Raw genomic sequence first — 25,569 nt, 5'->3', positions numbered from 1 at the left:
ATAAACAAAATTTGAAAATGAAATAATGAAACACATTAAAAGGCAACTGTACTAGCACAGAATTATTAGCCAGGGTCAATTTTTGGATATATCGCCAAGTCAAGGACACCTTGAAGATCAGAAAGTAAGAAATCTGAGGCAGAACCACTTACCAGAGCCTCCACCTGCTGGGCATCCACCCACCCCTAAAAGATCAGTCTCAGTGTTGAATTCACAGACCTGTGATACAGAAAAAATTCTGGCTAAGCATGAGAGAGAGGGAAATGATAGTCCCCAAAGAATATACCAAGGAGAATGGTCTGTGGGCCACCTGCCCAGCATGCCCAGGACTCTTCCAGCACAGAGAGGGAGGGTGGGGAAAGCTTTAGTACAGGCAGAAGCAGATTTAATGGTGGGCACACTGGGTACACACCCTGGGCCCTGACTTCTGAAGGGCTCTGCAAAACCCCAACTATACACCTTTTTCTAATGACACCAAGTTTGGTTTCATATGTGCAATTTTAATTACGTACAAGTTGTAAACTTGCGGGGCCCTTCAGAAGTCAGGGCCCAGGGTGTGCATGCACCGTTAAATCTGCCTCCGCAGGGTCCATGTGCCGAGGGCCATGTTGGCTGTAGGTTCCGATGGTGACTAAGTGCCTAATGAGCCTACATTTCAGATGAGCTGACAGTTTCAAATGAGCTGAGTTTCAAATGAGCCAATGACAAATCTGGAGGAGGTCATGTCTCTTAATAAAGTTCAACAATAAATTCCAAATGTCATTAAAAACCCCGATTCCCCCCGACACACACACACTGCCCTGCCACCCCAGCCAAGAAACCCAAACTGGGAAACCACTTTGTTTGAAACTCTTATCTTGGAGGCAAGACCCTGAGCTTTGGAGGGGAAACAGAGGGCCCAGGTCACAGAGCAAGTGGCAGACCTGGATCCTAACCCAGGCAAGCTCGTGGGTGTGGCACATACTTCGTGTGTGCGTGCCGGCTTCCTCAAGCAGACCGTGAACACAAGGGCCAGCACTGTGCTGTGTTCTGCTATGGCAGGCGCTCAGAAGGCTTTAGCTGTGGGTGACCAGGACGAAGAACAGAGCACCCAGGACCGGTTTACGGCACTGCAGAGCACCTGGACCCACCTCCACCCCTGCCTGGAGACCCTCATACCCCCTCTTTCTTCCTTCCCTCCTGATAATTTTTAACCTTAACTTATATTTTTAACTAGTGTCACCTCAGAAGTTCAATATTTCTCAATTCATCTTTCTATTCTTTTACCTAGCTGTCTCTTGACTTAACTTTAAGTTTCACTTTTGTGATTTCTCACTTACTTGACCTTACCTGCAGACACTTTCCCATCCTTCTCCTCTGCTTTTCTCCTTCCTTTCCTCTCCCCCATCCCATCCCACACCCCTTGCATTATCTGTTTACCACCTGGTTTTCCCGACCACCCCACCTGCTGTCCCTGCACACACAAGCAGCACAGCCTGCTGACCTGCACTGTGCACTTCAGAAGGTTCCCATGTGGCCAGGACTCTAGAGGCAGAGGGGAGGGGGTCAAGGTTCAACCCGTTAACTCAAATCTCCTTGTTTCTGGAGTCTAGGTATCTGTCCCTGTTCTGTTTGAAGCTCTTTGTAATTCTAGTTTTAAGACCCTTCTAAACCCGCTGCCCTGTTTTGTCTTGCATGAAGCTTAGGGATGGAATCAGTCTAACAAGGCAGGTGGAGTTGGTTCCAACAAATTCTGTGGCAGGCTCAGAACCCCAGCATGGCTCCACAAAGCTGCCCTGCTAACACTCTTGGGGCCCTGAGCCCCACTGGGCTGTCAGCCCTGCCTACACCCACACTTGGGCTGGCCCGGGGCTCAGTGATGGGGATCAGCATATTTATCAAGACATCTCATTTCGGTGCCTCTCACGTGAGACTCTGGGCTGGGCACCGAGCACACAGTGCTTACCCCCTACTTGGCCCTGCAGGCTGAGAGCCACCTCCTCCTTCTGAGCTCAGGCTCCAGAAGAAGGGCCACCTGGCCTTCCAAAGGCCAAGGCTGGAGTATTCTGAGGCCTCCCAGCCTCCTCAGGGTAGGGCTCCCACCCTCTGCTCTCTTTCCCTTCCAGGGGCCCTGTCCTGTCCTGAGGGTCTTCTCTAGAGAAGCTGTCACCTGACAACCTTCCCTGGGGCTTGTTCTGTTGTCCCTGTTTTTCTTGGAAATCAAGGTATAACCCTGCAACTCTGAAGAGCCACCTTTGTTCTGATTGTAATCAAGGAGGTGCAAGGGCAGAGGAAAAGTGCCTCCAAGCCCTGGGTAGAAGGTGCCCCCACAGATCTGGCTGGGGTCCATCTTCACCTACAGTGGTCTCTGGGCTGCATGACTGGCCCAATGTTATCTCATTGGGGTCACCACAGCCCCATATAGGGACTCCAACTTTTGTGCTGTAGTCTTGGAAACTGAGGCAGGGAAACGCATGTTGAAATCAGATCTTTGTGACACTCAAGCCTGACAGCTCCCATAGCTACTGCGGCCTGTGGGAAAGGCTCTAGGGGCCCTCTGGAGCCTGCCTGCTGACACAGTGCCTCCAGCAAATGCACTGCTCTGAAACTTTTCCCAAGGCCCCAAGGGTGGGCCCCTGAGCACACCTGCTAACTGGCATTTGCAGACAGCGCCTGAATGCCTCAGAAGGCTCAAGAAACAAAGACACCAACTGGTAGCCTGCACAACCCCATGACAAGGTCCCGACTTGACCAGGAGCCTGTGCCTAACTTACTTTCACGTTTGTTATAACAAAGTGCGAACTCTTAATTCTAACTTAATTCCAATTTCGATTCTGGCTGTTGACCAGCGAGTTCTTTGGTGCTGTCTGAGATTTCCAACCTCAAAGGAAAAGGCACCTGCGAGGCCCTGCACACTGATTTGGTCCCTGTGGGGACCCCTCAGTTTCCTCTGATTCTGGGAAACTCTGTGTGCTCAGCCTCCAGGCCTCTGCCCATGCTGTTCCCTCTGCATGTGACACTCATTCCCTCCTCTTCACCTGGTGGGCCCTTGCTAGTCTTCAGGATCTGTTTATGAGACTTCCTCCCCAAGGCCACCCTGGGCTCCGGGGCTGCCTGTGCCAGTGCAAGTCAAAGGCACAGTACTGCAGACTCTCCAAGCTTTTCTCCCACAGTAGCCCTACAGTGCCAAGTGCATTTTCATCACGACCTGACTGAGGGCCACCATGGCTGTGAAGGCCAGATGCCACACAACTCCAGGAAGAGCCATTCACAGGATGTGTGGGGCTTTGGGAAGGAGGGGAGAGGCTTGAATCTGAACACATGTGAAGGAAGCAGATTCCAAGACAAGACATTATCTTCGTATGGATGAGGTTGTAAATACAAAAGGAACATCATACAAGATTGCACTGCATTTAAATACAACTGGGGAATCTTGAAATAAATCGTGAAAAGCAACATGTGGCCCAGGCTGGTGTGGCTCTGTGGATTGAGTGCTGGCCTACAAACCAAAGGGTCGCTGGTTCAATTCCCAGTCAGGGCACATGCCGGGGTTGCGGATTACGTTCCCGATTGGGGGCACATAAGAGGCAACCACACATTGATGTCTCTCCCTTTCTTCCTCCCTTCCCCTCTCTAAACATAAATAAAATATTAAGAAAAAAAAATTTTTTTGGAATGAAGCCAGCTGATGGAAGGGCGGCGCAGCAGAGGCTCTCCATTAACAGCACATCAAGGTGCAATCCTAGCTCCCACCTGTGGCCATGCGGGACAATAATGGCAGCACCACACCCTCCCAACTCTGAATTTAAATGCTGACAATGTCCTGAATCATTCTTTGGTGTTTAGGAAGAACCAAGTTGTAACAATTCATTCTCTCCTATGCTCCAGGTTTAACTCAAGTATAGAATTTAGCTGATTATAAGGTACTAGAAACCAATATTTTAAAAATTCAAATGTTTCATTTTCTCTTCTGGAATGGAACACCTGGAAGTTTGAGACAAAGTAAGTGCGAGTCTGGCACTTATTCCATCCCAGTTCGTCAGGGTAGTGCAGCGACCAATCCTTCAGCACCTTCCAGTGTGTGATGTATAGTTGTAAAAATTTAACCCAGCCCAGAAAGAAGTCTGGCCTTTGCCCTTAGCTGCTGGGAGGCAACCTTTCAACCCTTTGAGTGTCCTGCCTGATGGGTACCTTGGGCCCAGATAGTCTAAGGATGCGACTTAGGGCAGGGCGCTGGGTCCCATGTTATCAGTTCAACCTGTAGAGGAGCTGGAGGCGTGTCAGCCACATGGGCAGTTGGTCGTGTCTGTGTGACCAAATTCTAATAAAAACTCTAGACCCTAAGGATTCCTTGGCTGGCAATGCTCTGGGCATGTTGTTTCTTACCAAGCCCCATGCTGTCTGGGACTGCGTGGGGAGATGGCAACAGGATGCTCGAGGCATGGCCCTCTCCTGGATGCTGCACCATGCACCTCTTCTGTTAGCTGACTTTAATCTGTATCCTTTTGCTCTAATAAACTATAACCATGAGTATAACTGCTTTCGGAGAGTTCTGAGAGTTTTCTAGAGAATCATAGAGCTTGAGGGTGGTCTTAGGGATCCCCGAACTCTGTAGATGGTGTCAGAACTAAGTAAGGGTGGTCTCTGGACTGTAATGTAAACTCAGAACAGGCCCTGCTGGTGTGGCTCAGTGGACGGAGTGCCAGCCTGTGAACCACAGGGTCACCAGTTTGATTCCCAGTCAGGGCACATGCCTGGGTTGTGGGCCGTGTTTCCAGTTGGGGGCGCATGAGCGGCAACGACACACGGATGTTTCTCTCCCTTTCTCCCTCCCTTCCCTTCTAAAAATAAATAAATAAAATCTTTAAAAAAACAAACCTCACAACAGGGTGAACTATATTGTTTTCCCCATGGTTTCAAATTCAGTTTAAGAACATCAGAAATATCCATTAAATAGGGCAACTTTGTGCACAAACATCATCTTTGAAAGTATGTGCCAAATGAGGTAACTTCAACCAGGAACACGTGGCTGTTTTCCCTGAGTTCACGTGCCCACTTGATCTCTTCCTGTACAACCACCAGCAAAAACAGCAAGTGGATCGCCCTGCATCAACCACAAACCAGGACATGGTGGCTTCCCTGAATGGTCATATTTGCCATCCCCCTTTAACTCCTCTATAGTTCCTCCCTGTGTAATGGAGAACTCCGGGTTCTGTGACAGACCCACACTAGGAGGATGTGTGGTTAAATGTAAACCAGGCATCACACTCTCCGACGAGGGTCCTGCCACGCGGGTCTGACATCAGCTGGGAGTGCAGCTCCGTGAGTCCACACTGGTGTTCTCATCCAGCTGAAGCACAGGACCCATACCTGGACCTCAGCACTCCAAAACGGAACACTCTTGACCAGGGTTACTGAACCCTAAAAGCCAGTTTTTATTTACTGCCTGATTTCTCACCCAACCTTACACAGTCTGGGAGAACTGTTTTCAGCAGCTGGAGACGCCATTTTTTGGCACACGATACACAGCTAAAAATGAGGCTAACAGAAGTTTTTCAGTAAGTCATACAATGACTAAGAAAGTGGACTGATAGTTGACTTTCCTTTTACATTTGAAGACATCTAACGCCTCATTAACAAGTTCAGGTCGCTATTTCCAAGCGTTTTTTTTTTTTTTTTTTAACTGAGGTATAACCTGACACAGGAAAGTGCACACATCTTAAGTATACACCTTGATAAACATTTTCACGTATACACTCAGATTGATAGGTAAAATATTCCCAACATCCCAGGAGGCTCCCCTGTCTTGAGGTAACCACTGTTTGATGCCCATCCTCATGGATCAGCTTCTGAACTTCACATAACTAAAGCACACAATAGGTCCTCATTAGCGTCTGGCTTCTCTCACTCAACAAAATGCAAGGTTCTCCCAAGGAGCAGTGGTGTTTCTGGTTTTGTGACTGTTAGACTTCTGCGAGACAGCGGGACCACCACCAACACACTCTCCTGGGGGTGGACACTGGGCTCTGTTTTGGGCCGTTACCATCCAAGCTGCCACAGATGAGCCTGTACAGGTCTTTGGACGTGCACTCGGCTCTCTTGGATTTACTCTGGGACTGGAGCTCTGGGTCAGAAATTCATCCTCACGTTGAGGTTTAGAAGACACTGCTAAAGAACTGCATGCTCCCTTGAGCTGTGTGTGAGGTCCAGCTGCTCAACACCTTTGTCAGCACCTGAAGGAACTGAGGCTTTCTGTTGAGCGTGTAGAGGCACCTGACTCTCATTTGATGTTGTCAATGAAATGAACCCGAGAGTTCGTGCCTTCTGCCCATTTTAAAACTGGGTGTTCTTTTCCCAGTCTGTGGCAGGAGCTTTCACTGCTTTTGGGAACGTGTCTTTTGATGAACAGTTGTTCTTACTTTTAGTGAAGTCTTTTATGGGTAGTGGTATTGAGGGTGTCGATGCCTATTTCAAAGCCATGATGATTTTCTCCCATGCCTTCTTCCAGAACTTTTACACCTTCCAAATTCACGTCTATTATCCATTTCAAATTAACATGTTTGTGGTGTGTCAAGACTCCTCTCCACATGAATATCCAAAAGATCAGCATGACTTTTTGTAAAGTCCATCCTTGTCCCACTGACCTTCCAGGGTCTTCTTCATTTTGGTAATTTTAAGTTTCTCTCACAAGAACATCATTAAGAAAAAAACACCGAGGTCTACTGTTCTCACTGGATTTTTCCATATTCCGTATTTTACCATCTACATTTTTCTTTGTGGAATTTGCCTCAAGGGTCAAGTCTGCAAATTAATGTTAATATTTTCTTCTCAATACTCACACTAATGACATTTTTAGGTCCAGTCGTTAGAATTCCCATATTCCTCTTTTTTAGTTCATCATTTGTTCCTCTTTGATAATAAGATTATTTTTTAAGGTCAATTTGTCTCTTTCATTTGGATACCACTATTGTCACTAACCCCCCAAATTTCACATTTGGTTAGTCTCTCCAAATGATGCACTGAGAGCTAATACCTCCACACTTCCCTCCTATAGATAAAAATTCTCCCTTACTTTGCTTCAGGACTAACTGCAAAGCAATATTACAAATTGAGCAGTACTACCCTTCTGTTATGGGGACAGCTGCATCGGCCAGTATGTAGCAGGAAGTGAAATAAGACACTGGGGAGCAGAAGCACAAGCTGAGTTCCCGACAAGGTACAGGCCCTGTGTCCCTGGTCTCTTTCTGTAGCTCCACACAACCCACCCTACACTGGCAGAATGTGCACGTCTCCTTGGAGGGCTGCGGGAGAACCATTATTTTCTTCTTATTCTTTAAATGTACTTGTGATCCACAAATGGACCCACCACAGCTGAAAGCACATACAATCTTGTATTTGGTGTCTGTGAGGATAGGGGCCACAGTGCCTGAAGCAGCCAGCAACATGTGGCTGACCTGCAATGGCCCAGCATGAAAACTGGGCTGGCTTGTCATGTAAGTATGGCAACAGTGCAGAGAGGGTGACGAAGTCTACAGAAGGGAAGTCACACCCTTTCTGCTCTAGCAACTCCCGACCCCACCATGGTCCATGGCCATGAAATAAGGCACCTATCACAGCACAGACCCCCTCTCCCGCCACCCTGCCTCATCACTAACAACAAACCTGTCAGCCTCCCCTCATCCTGGGGCCTCTCCACTGCTATTGCCTCTGCTGGAGAACTCACCCCCAATCCTCCCACCATGCTCTTAGTTCCCTCTCCTCACACCAACACCACTTGTGTACTTCCTTGTTCCAGAACGTAAGTTCCATGAGGGCAGGGGAATTGTGATAATGGAGGTTCACCCAATGTATGTGGAATGAGTGGGCCAATAATGGGCTCACAGGCACGTGGGAGGCCAGGCGAGGCACCTCCGAGGACCCCCAGTGTCCCTCCGTCCACCCCATTCCTCAGCTTACCTGTCCTTGTACTTGATCACAGCATCTACAATCTTCTTCATCTTCTTGGTGAGGTTTAGTGGGTTTGGGGAGAGCTTCTCGGCAGGTGGCCGCCCGCGCTTCTTTTGCTTCTTGCTCTCCTCGTCCTTGTCGCGGCTACGGGTGCTGGTGGTTGGGGTGGAGGAGCCGGCGTCGCTGTCCCTCTTGCGTTTCCGCGATGATTTCTTCTGCCGGACCTCCTCTTCGATCTCCTCCAGCGTGCCCTCCTCGATGGCCTTCAGGGTCAATAGTGGTAAAATAGGACAGCCAGCACCGAGGTTGACAAGCAGAGGCCGCGGCGCAAACCCATGGGGTCTGGCTGGGGTGGGACACACACCAGAGCTCACAAAGGCTCTGAAAAGCCAGGAGAGGCCAGCTCCATCCCCTTAGAGTGCACCCCACCCATGCCTGTCCCTCACAAATAGAGGGCTGTAATTTGAGTTAAAGAGGCACATCTTTGCTGTGTGGAGCCCATGGAGTGGATTCCTATAATCCCTCCACCCAGAAGTGACACTGTTAACACTTGTGCTCTGGATCCACTGCATCTGTTTATTAAAGTTTGGGGTAAAACAGATTTAAAGTGTGCAGTTCAGTAGCATTAGGTACATTCAAACTGTGAGCAGCCACCACCACCATCACCCGACTCCAGGGTCTCCCTACCCTTCCCACGTACATGTGCACAGTCAAGACAGCACAGAATTGAATCCACATACCACATCATGACTCATGTTTTTGCTTACTATATCCTGGATATACTTCCTGTCGTTTTTCTGCAACATAATTTTTAATGCCTTTTTAGTATTTCATTGCACAAAGGGCCTTAATTTTTCTTGGATATTTTGGGTTATTTCCATTATTTGGGGTGGGTATGGCTATTCTACATAATGCCATGACTGACACCTGTCTTCTCTGCATAGATTCCTGGAAGTGAAACTGCTGAGTGGAAGAACATGAACATGAACAATATTAATTTTAAAATGATCCCAATTTATTCATCCTGAATGATATGTAACCTGCACGTTTATCCCTGAAAACAAAAAGAAGGGAAACCAGATTTCCAGGGGAGCTTGGAATCAAAAAAGGGAGTGGGGCATGGATCCAAAGGGACATGCTGGTCACGCATCTCTTATTTATCAGCTGTGACTATGAGCTGGGCAGAGGGCTGGGCACTGAGGACACAGCAGTGAATGGAACCAGATGATACCAATCACACAGACTTCCCACAAATGTGGTGACAACTGTGTTGAGTGCCAGGAAGAAGGGTGAGTGGTGCCCTGCTTGGAGGACTGGGGAGAGGTTGCTAGAGGAGGTGGCACTGATGCTGAGAACTGAGGGGTCGGGGGAGGTGAGGCATCTAGGCCACAGCAGCAGCACGGAGGGAGTGTGTCAGGCAGGAGGGACCAAAATTAGGTTGGCATGGGGAGGATGTGTACTCTAAGTCCAGGGGTCTGGTTTAAATAATGTCCCCCCAAATTAACATCCATCTAGAACCTCGGAATGTGATCTCATTTGGAAACAGGATCTTTACAGATGTAATTACTTAGGAATCAAGTGAGACGAGTTCATCCTGCATTACGGTGGGCCTCAAATCCAAAAAGAGTGGCCTTAGGAGACAGAAGAGGCCCAGGGATGAGGCCATATAAAGATGGAGGCAGAGAGAGTGGAATGATATGGCCACAAGCCAAGGAATGTGAAGGCTACCACAAGCTGAAGAGGCAAAGAATGATCCTTCCCTGGAGCCTTCGGAGGGAACAGGGCCCTGCTGACACCAGGATTTCATACTCCTATCTCTCTGGAACTATGAGAGAATTAGTTATGGTTATTTTAAGTCACCAAGTTTGTGGTAATTGTTATAGCAGCCCTAGTACTACCTAATACCAGGACCTCTGGTCCCATGGCCAGCAAGGTAAGAGCCAAGAACATCCTGAATAATTCTGGCATATATGGCATCAGAGTGGCTGTCAAAAATATGGTGCCAGTTACACACCCACCACTAAGAGAGGACAGTGACTGTTTTGGGCAAATGTTTTTTATTAATGTAAATTTTATTGAGCATGACAAACAAGAAGACATGTGTTCAATGGGGAAAGAATAGTGTTTTCAGCAAATGGTACTGGGACAACTAGATAGTCATATGTAAATGAATGAAGTTGGACCCTGACTTACTGCCATATACAAAAATGAACTTAAAGAGGATCATGGACATAAATGTAAAAGTTGAAACTTTACAATTCTTGAAAGAAAATATAGGAGTAAATCTTTGTGACCTTGCATTTGGTGATGGATTGATTCTCAGACATGATACCAAAGGACAAGCAATAAGAGAAAAATAGATAAACCAGACCTCATCAAAATTAAAAACTTTTGCGCTGCAAAGGACACCATACAGAAAAGGAGAAAGTAGTTGTGAAATCACACATCTGATAAGAGACTTGTATAAATGATAATGCAAGTGGCCAATAAACACAAGGAAAGATGCTCAATGCCATTAGCCACCAGGGAAATGGAATTCAAAACCACAAAGAGATACCACTTTATACCATTAGAATGGCTAAAATCAAAGACAGATGATAATAAGTATTAACAAGGATATGGAGAAATTCTCCCATATTCTCCTGGTGGAAATGTAAAATGGTGTGGCTTACTCTGGAAAAGTTAGTAGTTGCTCAAAAGGTTAAATAGAGAATTACCATTTGATCTAGCAATCCCACTTCTAGGTACGTACTGGAGAGAAATCAAAACGTATGTCCCCACAAACGCTTGTACAGATGTTCAAAGCGGCATTACTCACAATAGCCAAAAAGTGGTTAACAACCCAAGTGTCTATCAACAACAGAATGGATAAACAAAATGCGGTGTACCCATTCAATAAAATAAAATATTATTCAGCCTTGAAAAGAAATAACATGTGCTACACCATGAATAAACCATGAAAATATTTTGCCTATTTAAAGAAGTCAGACATCAAAGGATTATGTTACAAGATTCAGTTTATATGAAATGTCCAGAATAGGGTGACTGTCGAGGGCTGGGTGGAATAAAGGAATGAGAAGATAGTTAAAGAGGAAAGGGCTTCCTTTTGGGATGAGGACGTTCTAAAATTGATTTGTGATGACAGCTGCACGACTGTAAAAAATAAAAACCATTGACTTGTACATCTTAAATGGGTGAATTCTACAGTATATAAATTCTACCTCAAAAAAGAAAAAGAAAAAAGAAAAAAAGAAATGTATAAAAAACACCATTGCCCAGGGACAGCCAACTGACCTAGACTCTGTAAGATCCTTCCCCATGTGGGAAGGTCACCCTCCTCTCCACACCCCGACTCTTCTTAGGGATTTCTGGACCCAAGGGTAAGTAGGACAACAACCATGCCCAGCTTGAAGCAACTAGAGGAGCATGAGACCTTTGCCCATTGTCCTCTATAAGATTATAAAGGGTCTTAAGTCTAAGACGGGGGAATTGTTACAAAGTGAGAGTCCCCCCCAAAATAAATAAAATTATTTTTTTTAAAAAAAGAAATGTATACAAAACATTACTAGCACATGGGCAAAAGGTACCCACTGACTGTCTCAAAAATGTGGTGATGCTCCATAGAGGCTGTTATGGATCTATACTTGGGCCTAAGTTCCCTTGTCAGTGGTTTTGTTTTTGACCCTGGAGCCCTGGGCCAGAAAACAGGAACCCCACCAACCCCACCCACTCCACATGAAGGTCTGCCTGGTCCCCTGACATGTTTCAACAGCCCCTCTCATGTACAGCTCAGTGGGAGAGTTCCCAAGTCTGGGGTTGGCTGAGCTCCCAGGGAGAAACCAGGTTGCAGTTAACCCAGGGGAACCCCCGGGTGTATGACTAGAGGCAGTACCTCATTCTGGGCCGTGGCACTCAGCAGGGTGCAGCAAAAGCCACCACCTTCTGGAAAGTGTTCCTTCAGAGGCATTTTTATGAAACAACTTCCAGGTTGGATTTGTAACCATCTCCTCTGCAATCAGAGCCCCCGAACACGGGGAGAGGTCGGACTTATCACCCCAATCCCGTGTAGCTACAGTGGGCCCTGACTCAGCACTCTGCAGCCGCAGCTGCGAGGGCTGGGCGCTGCCTGCCGAAAATGAACACGCATGCTGCCTCTGTGAGCAGCTGTGGCTGCCAGTCTTGCGAGCAGCTCGCTCCCTCCTCCCAGCCTGGCCAGGAGTCCAGGTCCTAGGGGTGACGTGTTATGGGGGTGATGTGTCCAAAGCAGGGCTGCCTGACCCGTCAGCACTCCCCACCACCCTGCAGGGAGGCTGGATGCTCACTAATTTCTCGCTGTGTTTCCTGCAGACAGACACGCAGGAGAACCGCATCATTCTGCGATTGGCAATGGTTTACTTTAACCTCACGAAGAGGTGAACCCTCACACCTGAATATGCCAGTTACCCCCAACAGTGAATTTTGAGCTGCTTGGGGATGGTGTTGGTGCCCCTTCCTGCATCTGGTTAGGAGGAGCTGAACAAACCTGACCCTGTGTTAGAAGTGTTACTGTCATGAATGAAAACCAAGAAAGGCCGAAGGGAACCTGCTCAGGTCTCAGACAAAGGCCAAGTGCCGGAGGCTGAGCCTTTCCTCCCCCAGCCATGCCCCTCAGTGGCCCTCTCTGGCATGTACCTTGAGCCACTGCTTCTCGGTCAACGAGTCGCTGTAGTCCACCTCCTTGCGGTGGCGGGAGCCACGGCCAAACATCTTCTCCTCTTCCTCCTCGCAGGTCAGCCGCTCTACCTCGGCATCATCCTTGATGATCCATGAGGGGAGCTCATCCTCCTCCATCAGGCGAGGCTTCCGCTTGGGGTTGCGGGCTTCCTCACGCCTGCGGTCCAGGTCCATGCGCTGGGGAGCAAGGGGAGGGTGGAAACCGAGGGAGGGAAGCGTCAGCACAGGGAAAGCCAGTGAGACATTCAAGGGGGCATGCGACAAGGGGTTGCTTCCTTGCTTCAGGGACCAACACTGCAACAGGAGTAAAACAGCAGCTCTGGGTATTGCTATGGCCAAGGTGGCCTGGATCCTAACTCTCTGCTTTAGAGGCAGAGAAAACTGGAAAGGATAGGAAAGTCAAAGAAGGGGGCCCAAATGGGGTGACAGCTTCAAGGTACAGCTTTGCTGGGGGGAGGGGAGGAGTGCAAGGCCTGCCAGGGCCAAGAGCCCCATCTAATTCCATGCTTCCCACCCAGGAGCAAGAGATGTCAGGGACCAATGTCCTCGCCAGCCCTCTGAAAGGAGCCTTGAGGACAACAAACTCAGGAGGACAGGCATTGGGGACTGAGGGCCACAAATGAGAAGAGGGTTGCGAATGTGTTCCACTACCCACTGCGACTTGCTTAGGACATGGAAGAGGGGTCAGTTACGAGGCACTCTGGAGCCACCCCGACACCACTGACACAGAGAAGCTTTGCTCTATCTGAGGTCATCAGGGCAGGGCATATAAACCCCTCCAGCCTCCCAGCTTCATGTGGGTGGCAAGCCAAGCTCCCTGAAGGTGTGCTAGGCGGAAACACCACCCCTCCCCACACCTGTGGTGCTTACCATGAACAGGTCAAACTCCTCTTCATGCCGAGCAATCATCTGATTCACAGTCTCATCATCAGGCACTTCGTCTTCTTCCTACAAGATTTCACGTGATTAGTCTGAGGGCGGACAGGCCAGGGTGGGCGGCGGCCGGGCTCGGAGGCGAGCGGCGGCATCCATGGGAAATGAGCTGGTGGTCCCAGTCCGGCTGCGGTGGATGGGGACCCACACGGCAGCGAGAGGCACACACGCACACGCACACGCACGCTCCGTGGGATCAGGGCTCTTGCTGGCCGTCTCAGCCGAGAAGCCGAGGATTGAATGGGCATGGAGACTGAACTACCCCTCTCACCTTTAGAGGTGGCTCCTCCAAGTCGGGGTTGACGCCCGCTGGCGGAGGGGCAGTGTGGGCGAAGCTGGCACTGCCGCTGCCCGTGCTGCAGTGTCTGCTCTGTGGATAAATAGAGGACTTCAGTCTCCAGGGCTGTCAATCCGGCGTCTTTCACCAGCAGTTTAGAAAAAAAAACCACTTCAAAGAAAAAGCAAGTACTCATCCTCTTTCCTTTCAGCCCACACTCCCTTTACTCCAAAGGGATGCAAAAAAAATAAGAGTGCAAAAAAGGTAAAAAAACAAAAATGAAAGCCGCTCATGCGTTCACCACTCACGCCAGGGAGGGGGTCGGGGCCGGTGCTGCCCTCACCTCGTCCTGCTCCTCGTGCTCCAGGATAGCCTGCAGGAAGGCACGTCTCTCATGGCTGGAGGACTTCTGGTCAAACATGCCAGCCTGGATCACCTTCTGGTCGACGTTGAGCTTGTACTTGGCTGCAGCCAGAATCTTCTCCTCCACACTGTTGACTGTGCAGAGGCGGAGCACGCGCACCTCATTTTGCTGCCCGATGCGGTGGGCTCGGTCCTGCGCTTGCAGGTCCTGGGAAAGAGACACTGGTCAGTCCCAAGCAAGCTCTTTTAGAGTTTTAAAGGGAAGTTGACCTTGGGAAGCCATCGAGAGAGGCAGAGGCCTTCTGATTATCATGTGCCTGCCTCCTGCGCAGCCATTTGTCAGCCCCAACCAGCAATGCATGGCCAGGAGTTCAGGAACAGCATGTGGAGCCTGTACCAGGACAATTCCATCCTGAGTTCTTGCAGAAGTGTCATTTCCTACCGTAGTGAGATCTGAGAAATACTCAAGAAGACAGCACAGTTTTGGAGGACAACACCTGGGGTGGTTATATTCCCAAGTGGCTCCTCTAACAGCTGCACGGGCCCCATCGCTACCCCAGAAGGGCCCTGTGCTCGGTGCGGCTGCATCACGCTAAGAGCACCGTTCACCGGTTGGGGACAAAGCTGGACAGCATGTTGGTGATGCTTACTTTGGTTGTGGACCCTAGCAGTTCCTTGCTGTGCAACTAGGCCCAAGCCCAACCTCTCTGAACCTCAGGACTGACTCAACTGACACGTGCTCCTCTCCTGGTATTGTGTGCATGAGAAGAGGGAATGAGCATCAGGCGCTCAGCCCAGAGCCTGGTGTGGAGCAAGCTCCAATCAAGTGAGAGCCATGACTGCCAACGCTGTTTGTATCACCCCCACCCCCAGAACTGAACCAGGAGGGCTCCCACGAAATCCTGTGCTAGAGAGCTGGTGCTGTGTGGGGTTGAACTTGAAATGAGCACCTGATGGAAGCAGCAGAGGCCATACCCGGTTGGAGACAGGAGTGCCCTGTGTCCACTGCTCGGCCCCTGGTTTGGCTAGCATGCTTCCTGGCAGTGCCAGCACTTGACGGCAGCTTCTAAGCACTGCAGTGAGCTTAGTGGTCTCTGATGACTTCCAGTGTGACAGAGGGAAGACAGGCTCCACAGGAGCCTCTACCTACTGTCTGTCCGCTGACAGGAGAGGCACACCCCAACCACCTCTTGGGAAACTGGCCAGTCATCAAGGTCCAGACAGGAACTACTTCCCAAGCTGACAGCAGCAAACGCCCAGGGCACCCATCCATCAAACGAGCTCTCATTTACACACTGACAATGGGTGCCACTAGGCTGTGGTAAGGCCACACTCACACCCTGATGGTGGGAGAAAAACCTAGGGAACCTTCTGGAGGCCACTTGGGCAGAAAACAACCATGTCATGAAGGGGACAAACCCGTGGACCAAGCAAGCCCACCTCTCAGGGTTCTAAGAGAGGAATAACAGGACTCCCTGAGAAGGACTGCGGATCATGCCAAGAAACAGAAACCCAGACACCTGATGACTGGAGTCTGAATTAAAAGTCTCAGGACCACCATATGCTGGAACAGCCAGCAGCAGATTAATAGCTGGGCAGAGACCCAGTGCGCTCACACAGGCAAAACACACCAGCTGCTAAACGGAAGGGACATGCCCTGGAACATGCTGTATTTTTGTGGAAAAAAAAAAAAAAAAAAGAAAAAAGAAAAAGGCACAGATAGATTAGATACTGGCATACGCCCAGAGAAAAGTGGAATGGGTGGGGAAGAAGAAAAATGAACTCTACTCTACTTTGAGTTACTGATATCTGCATTTAAAAAAAATTACTTTTATATGAAAACATAGGAAAAGGTTAGGTACTTTAAAACTACTGTATCTACAAAAGACCACATCCTTACATCTACTAGCATGTGACCCCATGGAGGGTATATGGGTAAAATACAGAGCAACAGCACATAAAGTACATAAAATATACCCCAAATGTTGTTTTACAAAGCACAAGCATGCAAGTGGTTGCTTGGAACACAGCCTAGAAGGACTTGCATCATTAAAACAGCTAGGATTACGGCCCTGGCCGGGTAGCTTAGTTGGTTGGTGTCATCTTGATGTGCCAAGGTTGCAGGTTTAATCCCCGGTCAGGGCACATATAAGAAACAACCAACAGATGCATAAAGAAGTGGAACAACAAATCCATATTTCTTTCTCTAAAAATCAATTTAAAAAAACAACAAAAAACAGCAATGATTAGTGCCAGCTGATAGCATTGAGGCCTCTTCCACTTTCTTTCCATGTCTGCGTAATACCAAGATTTTAAAAATATATGTAAAAATGGAATACATTTTTGTCATAATGAGAACATAAATCTACTTTTGGTTTGAGAAAAGGGGATGAATACTCTTTGGGCTTCTCTCCAAGGCCTCAGGAGCTGCAGCAGGAGCAGCTGCTCTAGGGCCTGGGAGATTCCTAGGAGATGCCAAAGGGGTCAGGAGCACTCATGATGGTGGGCAGGGCCTCCCGGAGGCCTCAAGTCTCCCCCCACAAGGTGCCAGTGGCTTTTACCTGGTGGGGGTTCCAGTCACTGTCAAAAATGATGACAGTGTCGGCTGACTGAAGGTTTAGGCCAAGCCCCCCGGCCCGGGTGCTCAGCAGGAAGATGAAGTACTCGGAGCCGGGCTCGTTGAAGGTTTTCAGCAGCATGCCCCGATCCTCTGCTTTTGTGGTTCCTGCCAGGTAGGAAGAGAACAGCATTAGTGGGATGACTGCGGGGGGGCGGCAGGGGGGGGGAGGCTAGGTGGATGTGAGGAGAGAGAGAGAGGAATACATGCTCTGGAGACCAGAGATCACACCCACATGTGGCCCACAGGAGTCACCTTAGTCACAGCCACACTAGCTCAACTCATGGCCCCGAGCTGCAATTAGTGACTCGGATTTACAGCAACACCACTGAATGCCACTCTCCCCACTCCAGAGGGGAGACCAAGCTCCAAGCAGATGGCTGTGCATCCTCCATATAAAATGGGGATGCTGAAAGAACTAGACCAGGTGGGGGCTGAAGCCCAGGTTAACACCCAGGCAACAAGGGCTGCCTCATCAGTGCTACTGTTACCACCAGCCCCTGCCCACCCAGCTAATATTGCTAACAATGCACCCCAAAACACGGGAATAAGTAACTGACCGAAGGCCAAGAGCCTGCCCTTCAACCTTACTGCAATGGGATTCCTTGGTTCACAGAGAGAATCTCCTACAGGCAAGCACATAGGTGCCTTATATCAGGGACTTGTTTCCCTTTGGGCAAGATAGGCTTCTCCTACTCAGAGATATAGGGACTCTCAGGTGATGGCCTAGGACAAGATCCTCAGCATCATGAGTGTCAGAAAGGTGTCCAAGCTCCTGAGGTTGCTCTTAGCTTAGAGCAAAGGTGCCTTGGAAAATTCAGGAGTCATTTTTGGTGATGAAACAAAAATCAAACACTTCCTGCCACTCACCTACAAACCCCAATGAACAGTGCAAAGGCTTACTGCCCACCAGAGGCTGGGGTCCAGATGTGCCCACAGTTGCAATAGATCTGAGGAGGGCTGAGGCCTCAAGTGGAGCAAGGACAGGCCCAAGAGGAGGGGCCACCTCCTCAGATGCTTGGCCTGAACCCTTACTCTTACTACTCTGATGGCAGAAGTTCCATTTTTCACAATGTGTCATTGAACGCCCACCCTTCCTCCATTCTTCACCAGTTTCCAACTGTGTGGCAGTGACCACAAGAGGTAGTAGGGATGAACCATGCCTAACCCACAGTCTTCATCCTTACAGAGAGGACTCTTGTCATGGAAGAAAGGGAAAAGGTGGGCAGGTGGACGGGCACTGGGGTGGGTGGCAATACATTCTCCGAATATGGCCTCTTCTGGGGGGGTTTGGTTGGCCCTTCCAAAGAATGGAGAAGCAGCAGGAGAGGCCCAGGCATAGAGGGAGGAGCAAGGTGGGACATGATGAGATTTGTGTTCTTAAAGGTTGCCTTGGAGAGAGCTGCAAGAACGGGCTGAGAAAGGCAAGACTTGGGGCAGTTCTGGGTGGAGGCTGGGAGGGAAGAGACCAACAAATGATCAGCCCAGCAACCACACATCTGTGGTCTATGAAACCACAGTTCCACAAGTGCACAGTGCAAGACAAACAGGGGCACCGAGGTCTGGGGCATCCGGCCATGAAGACAGACTTAGAAATGTGCTTAAGGATTCAGAGAAGTTGCCTGGGCTGGTGTGGCTCAGTGGATTGAGCACTGGCCTATGAACCAAAAGGTTGCTGGTTCAGTTCCAGGTAAGGGCGCATGCCTGGGTTGCAGGCCAGTCCCCAGCTGGGGGCGTGTGAAGAAGCAACTGATTGATGTCTCTGACATCAATATTTCTCCCCCTCTCTTTCCTTCTCTCCAAAAATAAAATAAAATAGAAATACATAAAACATTAAGATTCTGAGAAGTCATGTGGGGAACGAGGAAAGCTGCTTAACCATGTTCACCCCAGCAGCTCAAGTTCATTTTTCTCAGGACTCCTGTTGACTCCCACCATCTGATAAGAGTAGGGGAATTCCCTCTAGCACTGTCTCCCCTCCCCAAGCCAGCTGACATGTCATATCACATGTTCTGCATGCTGTCAGCATCTCACTCAGCCCACTCCTGACCCAAGCTCCCATGTAGAGAGAAAAATGCAGGAACTCAGGACTTTATGAGACAATGAGGTCACAGCCAAGTGCTGTTCCCAGGGGTTCTTGCTGCCCTCACCCCTACAGCATCTGGTTTCCCTCCCTCTTTCCCACTCTCAGTGCTCAAGGTTCCGGCAGGTACAGGCCTGATTTCAGCTCCAGGACTGACCAGTGATAGCTCCACAGTTACCTGGACAGAGAAGAGAGGGGCATGTGGCTCACAGCAGCCTAATGAGAGCCAGCCCTGGATTCTGGGGATATGACGGGCTGCCTTTCTGTTTGGGACACTGAGCAGGCAGAAAGGAAGCCTGGTGAGGATGCCTGAGGACGAAGGAGCCACGAGCTCCAGAAAACCCCCTCCAATATAATCTGGAAACCTAGATTAAGCTGTGCCTGAAGCAAGATAACATTTGGGGTTCAGTTATGTGAGTCTATCGAGGCTTTTCCCCCTAAGCATGCAGGACATGGGTTTCTGTCACTTCCAATCAAAACAGGACTGCTGGATGCCCCTTAACTACTGGATCCAACATTGTCATGCCAAGACCCAGCCCCCCTCCCACACCACCTGCTCTGGATCCAGCCACAATACTTCCAGAGCCCTGTTTAACTGAGCATGCTGCTGTGCTCACTCCCACCAGTATACACACCTAGTCTCTGGGCCTTGCCCTGCCTTGCAAAGGAGGGCATACTGGCCAGAAGCTTTGGTAACAGTGGATGATGAGCCCCTTAACAAATGTCTCTCTCGGTCATACTCACCGTCGAGCCTGAGGTATTTAAAGCCACGATACGCAAAATAATCTTCCATGATCGTCATGAGGGAGGTCATCTGACAGAAGAGCAGCACTTTATGGTTGGTGGCACGAAGTTTGGGCAAAATTCTATCGAGGAGCTCGAATTTCCCTGAGGCTCGGTACAGGTCCAGCCTGTTGAGTGGAGGGAGAAGGGAAAAATATACACAATGTTAACAACAATACCTTGCAGATGGGCAGAGAAGGAGGCACGTTCCCATCTCTAGGCTGACCTGAACCAGCCTGTGGGGGATGGTCATCAGGGTTAAAGGCACAGAAGTTGCTTCCTGGGTAGAGCCCAATGCCCCATGAAGATTTAGCAAAGACATTTCAACCCAACTAAAACTCAGGCCATCCTTGGTCAAGGGTGACCACATACTTGCAAGACTGAGAAGAAATACTATTAGTAACTATGCTGCAACACGTCTCCATTTTGTTAAAGAACCAGGAGCAACAGCTCATGCTGCAGAGTGCCCATACCAAGCCATAGGCAGGGCTAAGGGCCACCACAGCTCCTCTCCATCACTCTGGTCTACAAAACCCGGTTTATAGATGTGGAAACTGAGGCTGGGGGGACAGTTCAAGATGGCTGCCGCTATGCCCAGGCCAGGACTCAAACCTCATCTGTGGGATACCATCATGCAATGTGGAGTAAAAAATACACCTCAAAAGACCTTTTTGCTCTTTGATGTGCTGCCTCTGCTCTTAGAAGTGGCTTAGTATCCCAGAAAACTCTGATTCCAAAAAACCTCCGCTGCCTTGCGGCATACCTCTTCAGGGGAAAGGCTAAGGGAGTAAACCCCGACAGAAAATCCGGAGCCGGAGTCCCTAAGGCGGTTTGACGTTGTAGTCAACACCGGCAACTCCTGCGGCGCACCTGAAGCCAAGCTGTATTGACTCCGTCTTTCCCTTGGATCCTTCAGCTGCGAAGAGAGGGGGGGTCTGCTGCATGGGCAACAGCAGACCCTCCATATCACCCTGCCCAGGCTCTGTAGCTTCGGCTCCACTGGAGAGGACACTCCAGCGTCATCGCAAGATGTCAATTCAACACGGGAGGAGACAGATACTGTGTCACTCCCGAGTCGGACTGCACAACCATTCTCGGCGGTGCAGGTAGACTCTTAAGAAGCTACACCATCGTCTCTCGAGACGGACGGCTGCCGACGACGAGTATCCCAGAGAAATGACGGTGGCTTTAGCCATAACATTGTTTTTAGCAAGGCTGTTGGCAATGGTGAAATCTAGAGGCAGCTTCCATGTCTAACACCAGGGGCTTAACAAAGCCTGGGCTGCGCTTCATAAACAATGCTAGAGAAAAACACACCTGTAGCAAGATGGGCAGCACACTGTATAGGAAGACCTCGAGTTTAGGCACAGAGTGTTAAAGAAAGCTGTCAAGGTTCACATAGCATGAAGGGAGACAGCAGAGTGGAGCCTGGAAAGCAGGTCAGCCTTAGAAATTCTGCCTCTTGGAATTAATGGTAGGCAACTCTCAACATGTGGAGGATTTTTATTTTCTTGAGTTTGTCTGTACTTTGTATATTGCCATGAATATAGTGCCTTTGAAATCAAACAATGTAACAGTAGCAGTAAAGCCAACAAGACATGTGAGAAAGACCACGTCATGGCCTGCCTGCCCACCCCACCCGGATGGGAAGCTTCTCACCCTTGGACGATGCCGCCGGTAAAGCCCAAGTGCTCGGAAAAGGACTCCTACAACGGAATGAGAGGTAATTCAGTGGGGGGATGGAGGCTTGGGGAGGGGGGCAGAAACAGGTTGCCCAGCACACCTCTGATCCCCCACACCAGTGCTCAGGGATTGCCCACAGTGACTCTGAGGCCACATACAATGTCAAACTTTTCTATCCAACTATGTGCATTCCCTCATGTTCTTCCAATGAAGGAAAGGAACATTCTTAACCATAAAAATGATCACACAAGGTCATCGTGTACCTGAGTCTGTCCTGGGAATGCTCAAACAAAATTCCAGGGGTACAGGGGAATTCCAACCACCCTGAAACGTTATGCCAGGAAACATGAACGTATGTGTGCTCTTCAGAAGCAGAAATCCAAATTCTCAAAGTGTATCGTGGCCCCAACAGTTATGACCCAGGGACTCCATGAAGAGAAAAGCTGTTCTGAGTTGATGCAATGACCGAGGATGGTACCAAATGTCACCAGGTGGGAAACTCTAGTATGTCAATGAACGCAGTGTGACCCCACCAAGTGGAAAACAATTTGAAGATGAGTTTCCTAATACTCTGTGGTTATCTGAGGGTGGGCTTTCAGGGATTTCCACTTCTATCACACATTTTTCTACACTGTTTGGAGTCTTCCGTAAGCACTTGCAAAATGAAAATCAACAGAGACAAATCTACAGGCATTGCCTATTCAAAATGCTACAAACTTTTTTTTTTCCTTTCAGGTTGTCCAGGAGAATCAATCTAGCTCTGCCTAGGGGTTGAGCTGGGCTTGCTTCCCCAGTGATGGGTGCTCAAGGGCAGGGCTGGGGTTGGGCAGGGCTGGCAGCAGGGGTGAGGGAGGGGGTGGCTCACCTCGATGTGCTGAAACATGTATGGGTGGTTGCAGATCTTCCTCAGCTGCATGATGGTGTTCATCAGGGTCTTGGTGCCACCTTTGCCCTGCAGAGGAAGAAGAGTCTCAGATCGGAACTTGTTCTGGGGTGGTGTGAGATGGGTGGTGGAAAGGGGACTGTGGAAGCAGCTTTAGGGGCAGGTATGGCTTGTGGCAGAGGAATCAGGGGTGAGGAGATGGCTCCTGTGGGGGCTCAGAGGCTTGAGAACAGCTCTGGGGGTAGCAGAGTGCGCCTGGCACACTAGAGGGGAGGAAGGTGGCGTGGGAGGGATATGACACTGACAGAGCTGAGGCGGAATCACAAATGCTTTCTGGGCCGGCTTCGTTCTGAGCATTGTGGCAAGGCCCTGGGGGACTGCAGCCAGGTGGCCATGACTTAGGGAGATCTCTGGCTACAGGAGTAAGGAAGGATTCTGGGGTGTTGTACAACAGAAGTAAACCAGGAAGCACGCTGTTGCCACAGCTCAGGTGAGAAAGGGTCTAAAGAAAACATGCAGAGGAGAAAATGGAGGGGAAGAGCCAAGCTAGAGGGACTGGGTGCAGAATCAAGAGACCTGGGAGGAGAATTTCAGTTCTGGTGAGGGGAGCTGGGGGAGGTGGGCACTGGGACCTCAGAGAACCTAGAAGGCAGCAGGCTGCCAAGCCCCCGGTTCTCTCCACTGTAACATGCCTCTCCTTCAACGTCATGTGCTAACGAGGTGAAGGGACTAAAAGGTCATCACTGCTGAGGCAGCTTTTTCCCAGCAGGGAAGGTGGGGCTAAACTAGGACATCCTAACTCTGTAGGAAGTAGGGTTGGGCCCCATGTTGCCAACTGTCACACCTATGGGGCTAACATTTCATAAACACAGAGGACACCAGACAACAGCTCACTTGGGAGGGTCTTGGAGGACTAAGTGTGCCCCAGAAACAGGCCAGGAGCCTCTGCTCCTGCAGCATTACCGAGCCTGTTCACACCAGCTGGGATTTAAACAATAGCCCTGCAATGCCCCAGGGGGGCCTTGAAGAAGCCCCAAGGAGGTGGAAGGCCTGCTGGTTAGTGTGCTCAGGCCCCACGCACCCGGCTAATCTGAACCACCCGCCTTGAACACCTAGATGGGGCAGTGGGGCCCAGGCCAACCTTCTTGTCCTTCTCGGAGCCATCGGTCAGCAGCACACCCTTGGCCTGCATGTGTCGATACAGCACACGCTGCAGGGCAGACATGTCGCACTTGATGACATACTCCACCTGCAGGGGTACATGGCACCGTCAGTGGGGGCCTTGAGTCTACTCCCTGACCTGAGCCCGTCCGTCTCTGAGGCAGGATGACTCTTGGCAGCGTTCTCGGGCCTGGGATGTGTGTTTTGATCTAGGTACACCGGGGTCACGGTGAAGGGCACCAACAGCCGGGGGCACGAGGGAAGTCATGGACTATGGCAGATGCACCAGGGCAGAGGAACTTGGAGGGGGATAGTCCTGGGCTGCTCCTGCTTCCCTCCCTCTTTCCCACTCTCAATGCTCAAGGTTCCAGCAGGGACAAGCCTGATTCTAGCTCCAGGACTGAAACTGACTAGTGATAACTTCACAGCCACCAGGGCCATGGAGAGAGGGGCATGTGGCTCACAGCAGCCTAATGAGAGCCAGCCCTGAATTCTGGGGACCTGACGGGCTGCCTCGCTGTTGGACACGTTTGGCGACCATCTGAAGGCCTCTCCACAGCTAGCCAGAAAACAAAGGGTAAGTATGACTGAAGGGGTAACTACAGCCAGGAACCCCCAGTCTTGGTAGGGGGAGGAGAGGGAGCCATGTGGGCCACTGTGGTATTGGCTCTCTGAGCAAGAATTCAGGGACATCTCACAGTGGGGAGAAGCACAACCCTGAGAGCCCGTGGCCTCCAAGCTCTTGTGACGGAGGAGGTTGGGGAGGACCTGCCCAGGCATCGGGCCTACTGACAGCACGTGGGATTCTGTACTCTAATAGAAAACGCCCACTTCCACTTTAGTGACCCAGAGGGATAAGTGGCCATCCTCAGGATGGATTGACTCTAGAATGCCAGGGCAAGGCCAGGACCATGAGACCACAGGCCAGGGACAACGGAAGGGCCACTTGACCAGGACCACCCTGGGGAAGCCCCGCATGATGCTACACTGTGCTTTCTTGTACATAAAGCCCTCATGTTACCTTTTCAGGCAACTGAGCCTCGACCTCCTTCTTGAGACGCCGGAGCAGGAAGGGCCGGAGCACTTTGTGGAGACGACGAATGATGAGGATGGTCTCCTCCTCATTCAGGTCCACCTGAAAAGCCACGAGACGTGAAAACCAAGCACTACTTCCAAAGCAGGGGCCAGGGCACGGGGAGGGGTACACAGGGTCATCTGGAATCACCCTATGCACTGAGCCCCTCCCTTCAGGCTGCCACCTGCTTTACGGGGCTCAGCAAGGCACCTTATTCCTTTTGGAAAAAGCAAGGATCTGAGTCCTTCCCTAGAAATGCCAGGATGGGGAACCAAAGGCCCCAGGGCACCCCATTCTGTAGACCTTATGTAGAGAAACACAGCAGCGCACTGTGTTGCTTCCCCAGAGTAATACACACTAAAGTGCTTGGAAGCCCGCCAGCACATCCAAATGAAAACTAACTGGCACCGTGGAGACCACATTCATAAAACATTTGGTGTAAACTAGATGATTCTCATGGAGGCTCCATCTCTGGAAGTCCCACATCCACTCTCCTTTCAGCTGGGATGGGACGGAGGGAAAGAAACACTGCTCTCCCAGGGCAACTGCTACTCTGATAAAATGTTAAAATCTTAAAGATTTTTACAAAGTGAAAAATAAGATGACACCTGAATATTTCCTGTGTGGGTCCTCTAAAAATCTCTTGGCAAAGTTTTTGCTCAACCTGAAAATAAATGAAACCAGAGCATTTGCTCCTCAGCACTTGGGACGGGGGTCCTGGGACTCTTGCAAAGGCTTCAGTTTGTCCTTCCCAAAGGCTTCAGCCTAGGCTGGTGCCAAGGAGGGGACGCCTCGTAGAAGATGCTGGCAGAGGCCCCTCCATACACGAGGTGGTGGTCCCAGCTGCCCTGCACCTAAGGAAAACCTCATAATTGGGGGCTGGTGCAGACATGCCTCATTACCCTCTCTATCACTGCACTTCTCTGGGGCCCTCATGGCTCCTCCAGCCTCAGGGACAAGGCGACCTTATTCCATGAAGACACGGATCCCAGCCCTGGCACAATTCCATCTCATTGTGGAGGGCACTCAAGGCATACCCAGCTCCTCTGAGGATGGCCCACAACTATGGTTC

The 25,569-nt window shown here is 50.1% G+C and overlaps 1 protein-coding gene across 6 annotated transcripts in view; it reads right to left on the bottom strand.

Moving 5' to 3' along the window:
• The window catches only part of SMARCA4 (SWI/SNF related BAF chromatin remodeling complex subunit ATPase 4), an 86,752-nt gene that overhangs the window by 9,861 nt on the left and 51,322 nt on the right, over positions 1-25,569 (bottom strand). For 2 of the 6 annotated variants that reach the window (XM_090289602.1, XM_090289603.1), the window contains exons 20-30: positions 24,444-24,557; positions 23,403-23,510; positions 22,244-22,330; positions 21,355-21,401; positions 19,657-19,823; positions 16,774-16,937; positions 14,193-14,420; positions 13,844-13,942; positions 13,510-13,587; positions 12,598-12,816; positions 7,936-8,189 (exon numbers count right to left, since the gene is read on the bottom strand). In XM_090289602.1, the coding sequence (XP_090145728.1) occupies positions 7,936-8,189; positions 12,598-12,816; positions 13,510-13,587; positions 13,844-13,942; positions 14,193-14,420; positions 16,774-16,937; positions 19,657-19,823; positions 21,355-21,401; positions 22,244-22,330; positions 23,403-23,510; positions 24,444-24,557 (1,565 nt within the window). The other 4 variants (XM_090289604.1, XM_090289605.1, XM_090289606.1 and 1 more) reach the window with 3 other exon arrangements.

Source organism: Furipterus horrens, unplaced genomic scaffold (assembly GCF_987537825.1).
Source record: "Furipterus horrens unplaced genomic scaffold, mFurHor1.1.pri manual_scaffold_10, whole genome shotgun sequence".
NCBI lineage: Eukaryota > Metazoa > Chordata > Mammalia > Chiroptera > Furipteridae > Furipterus > Furipterus horrens.
This window is presented reverse-complemented; position numbering and strand designations above follow the sequence as displayed.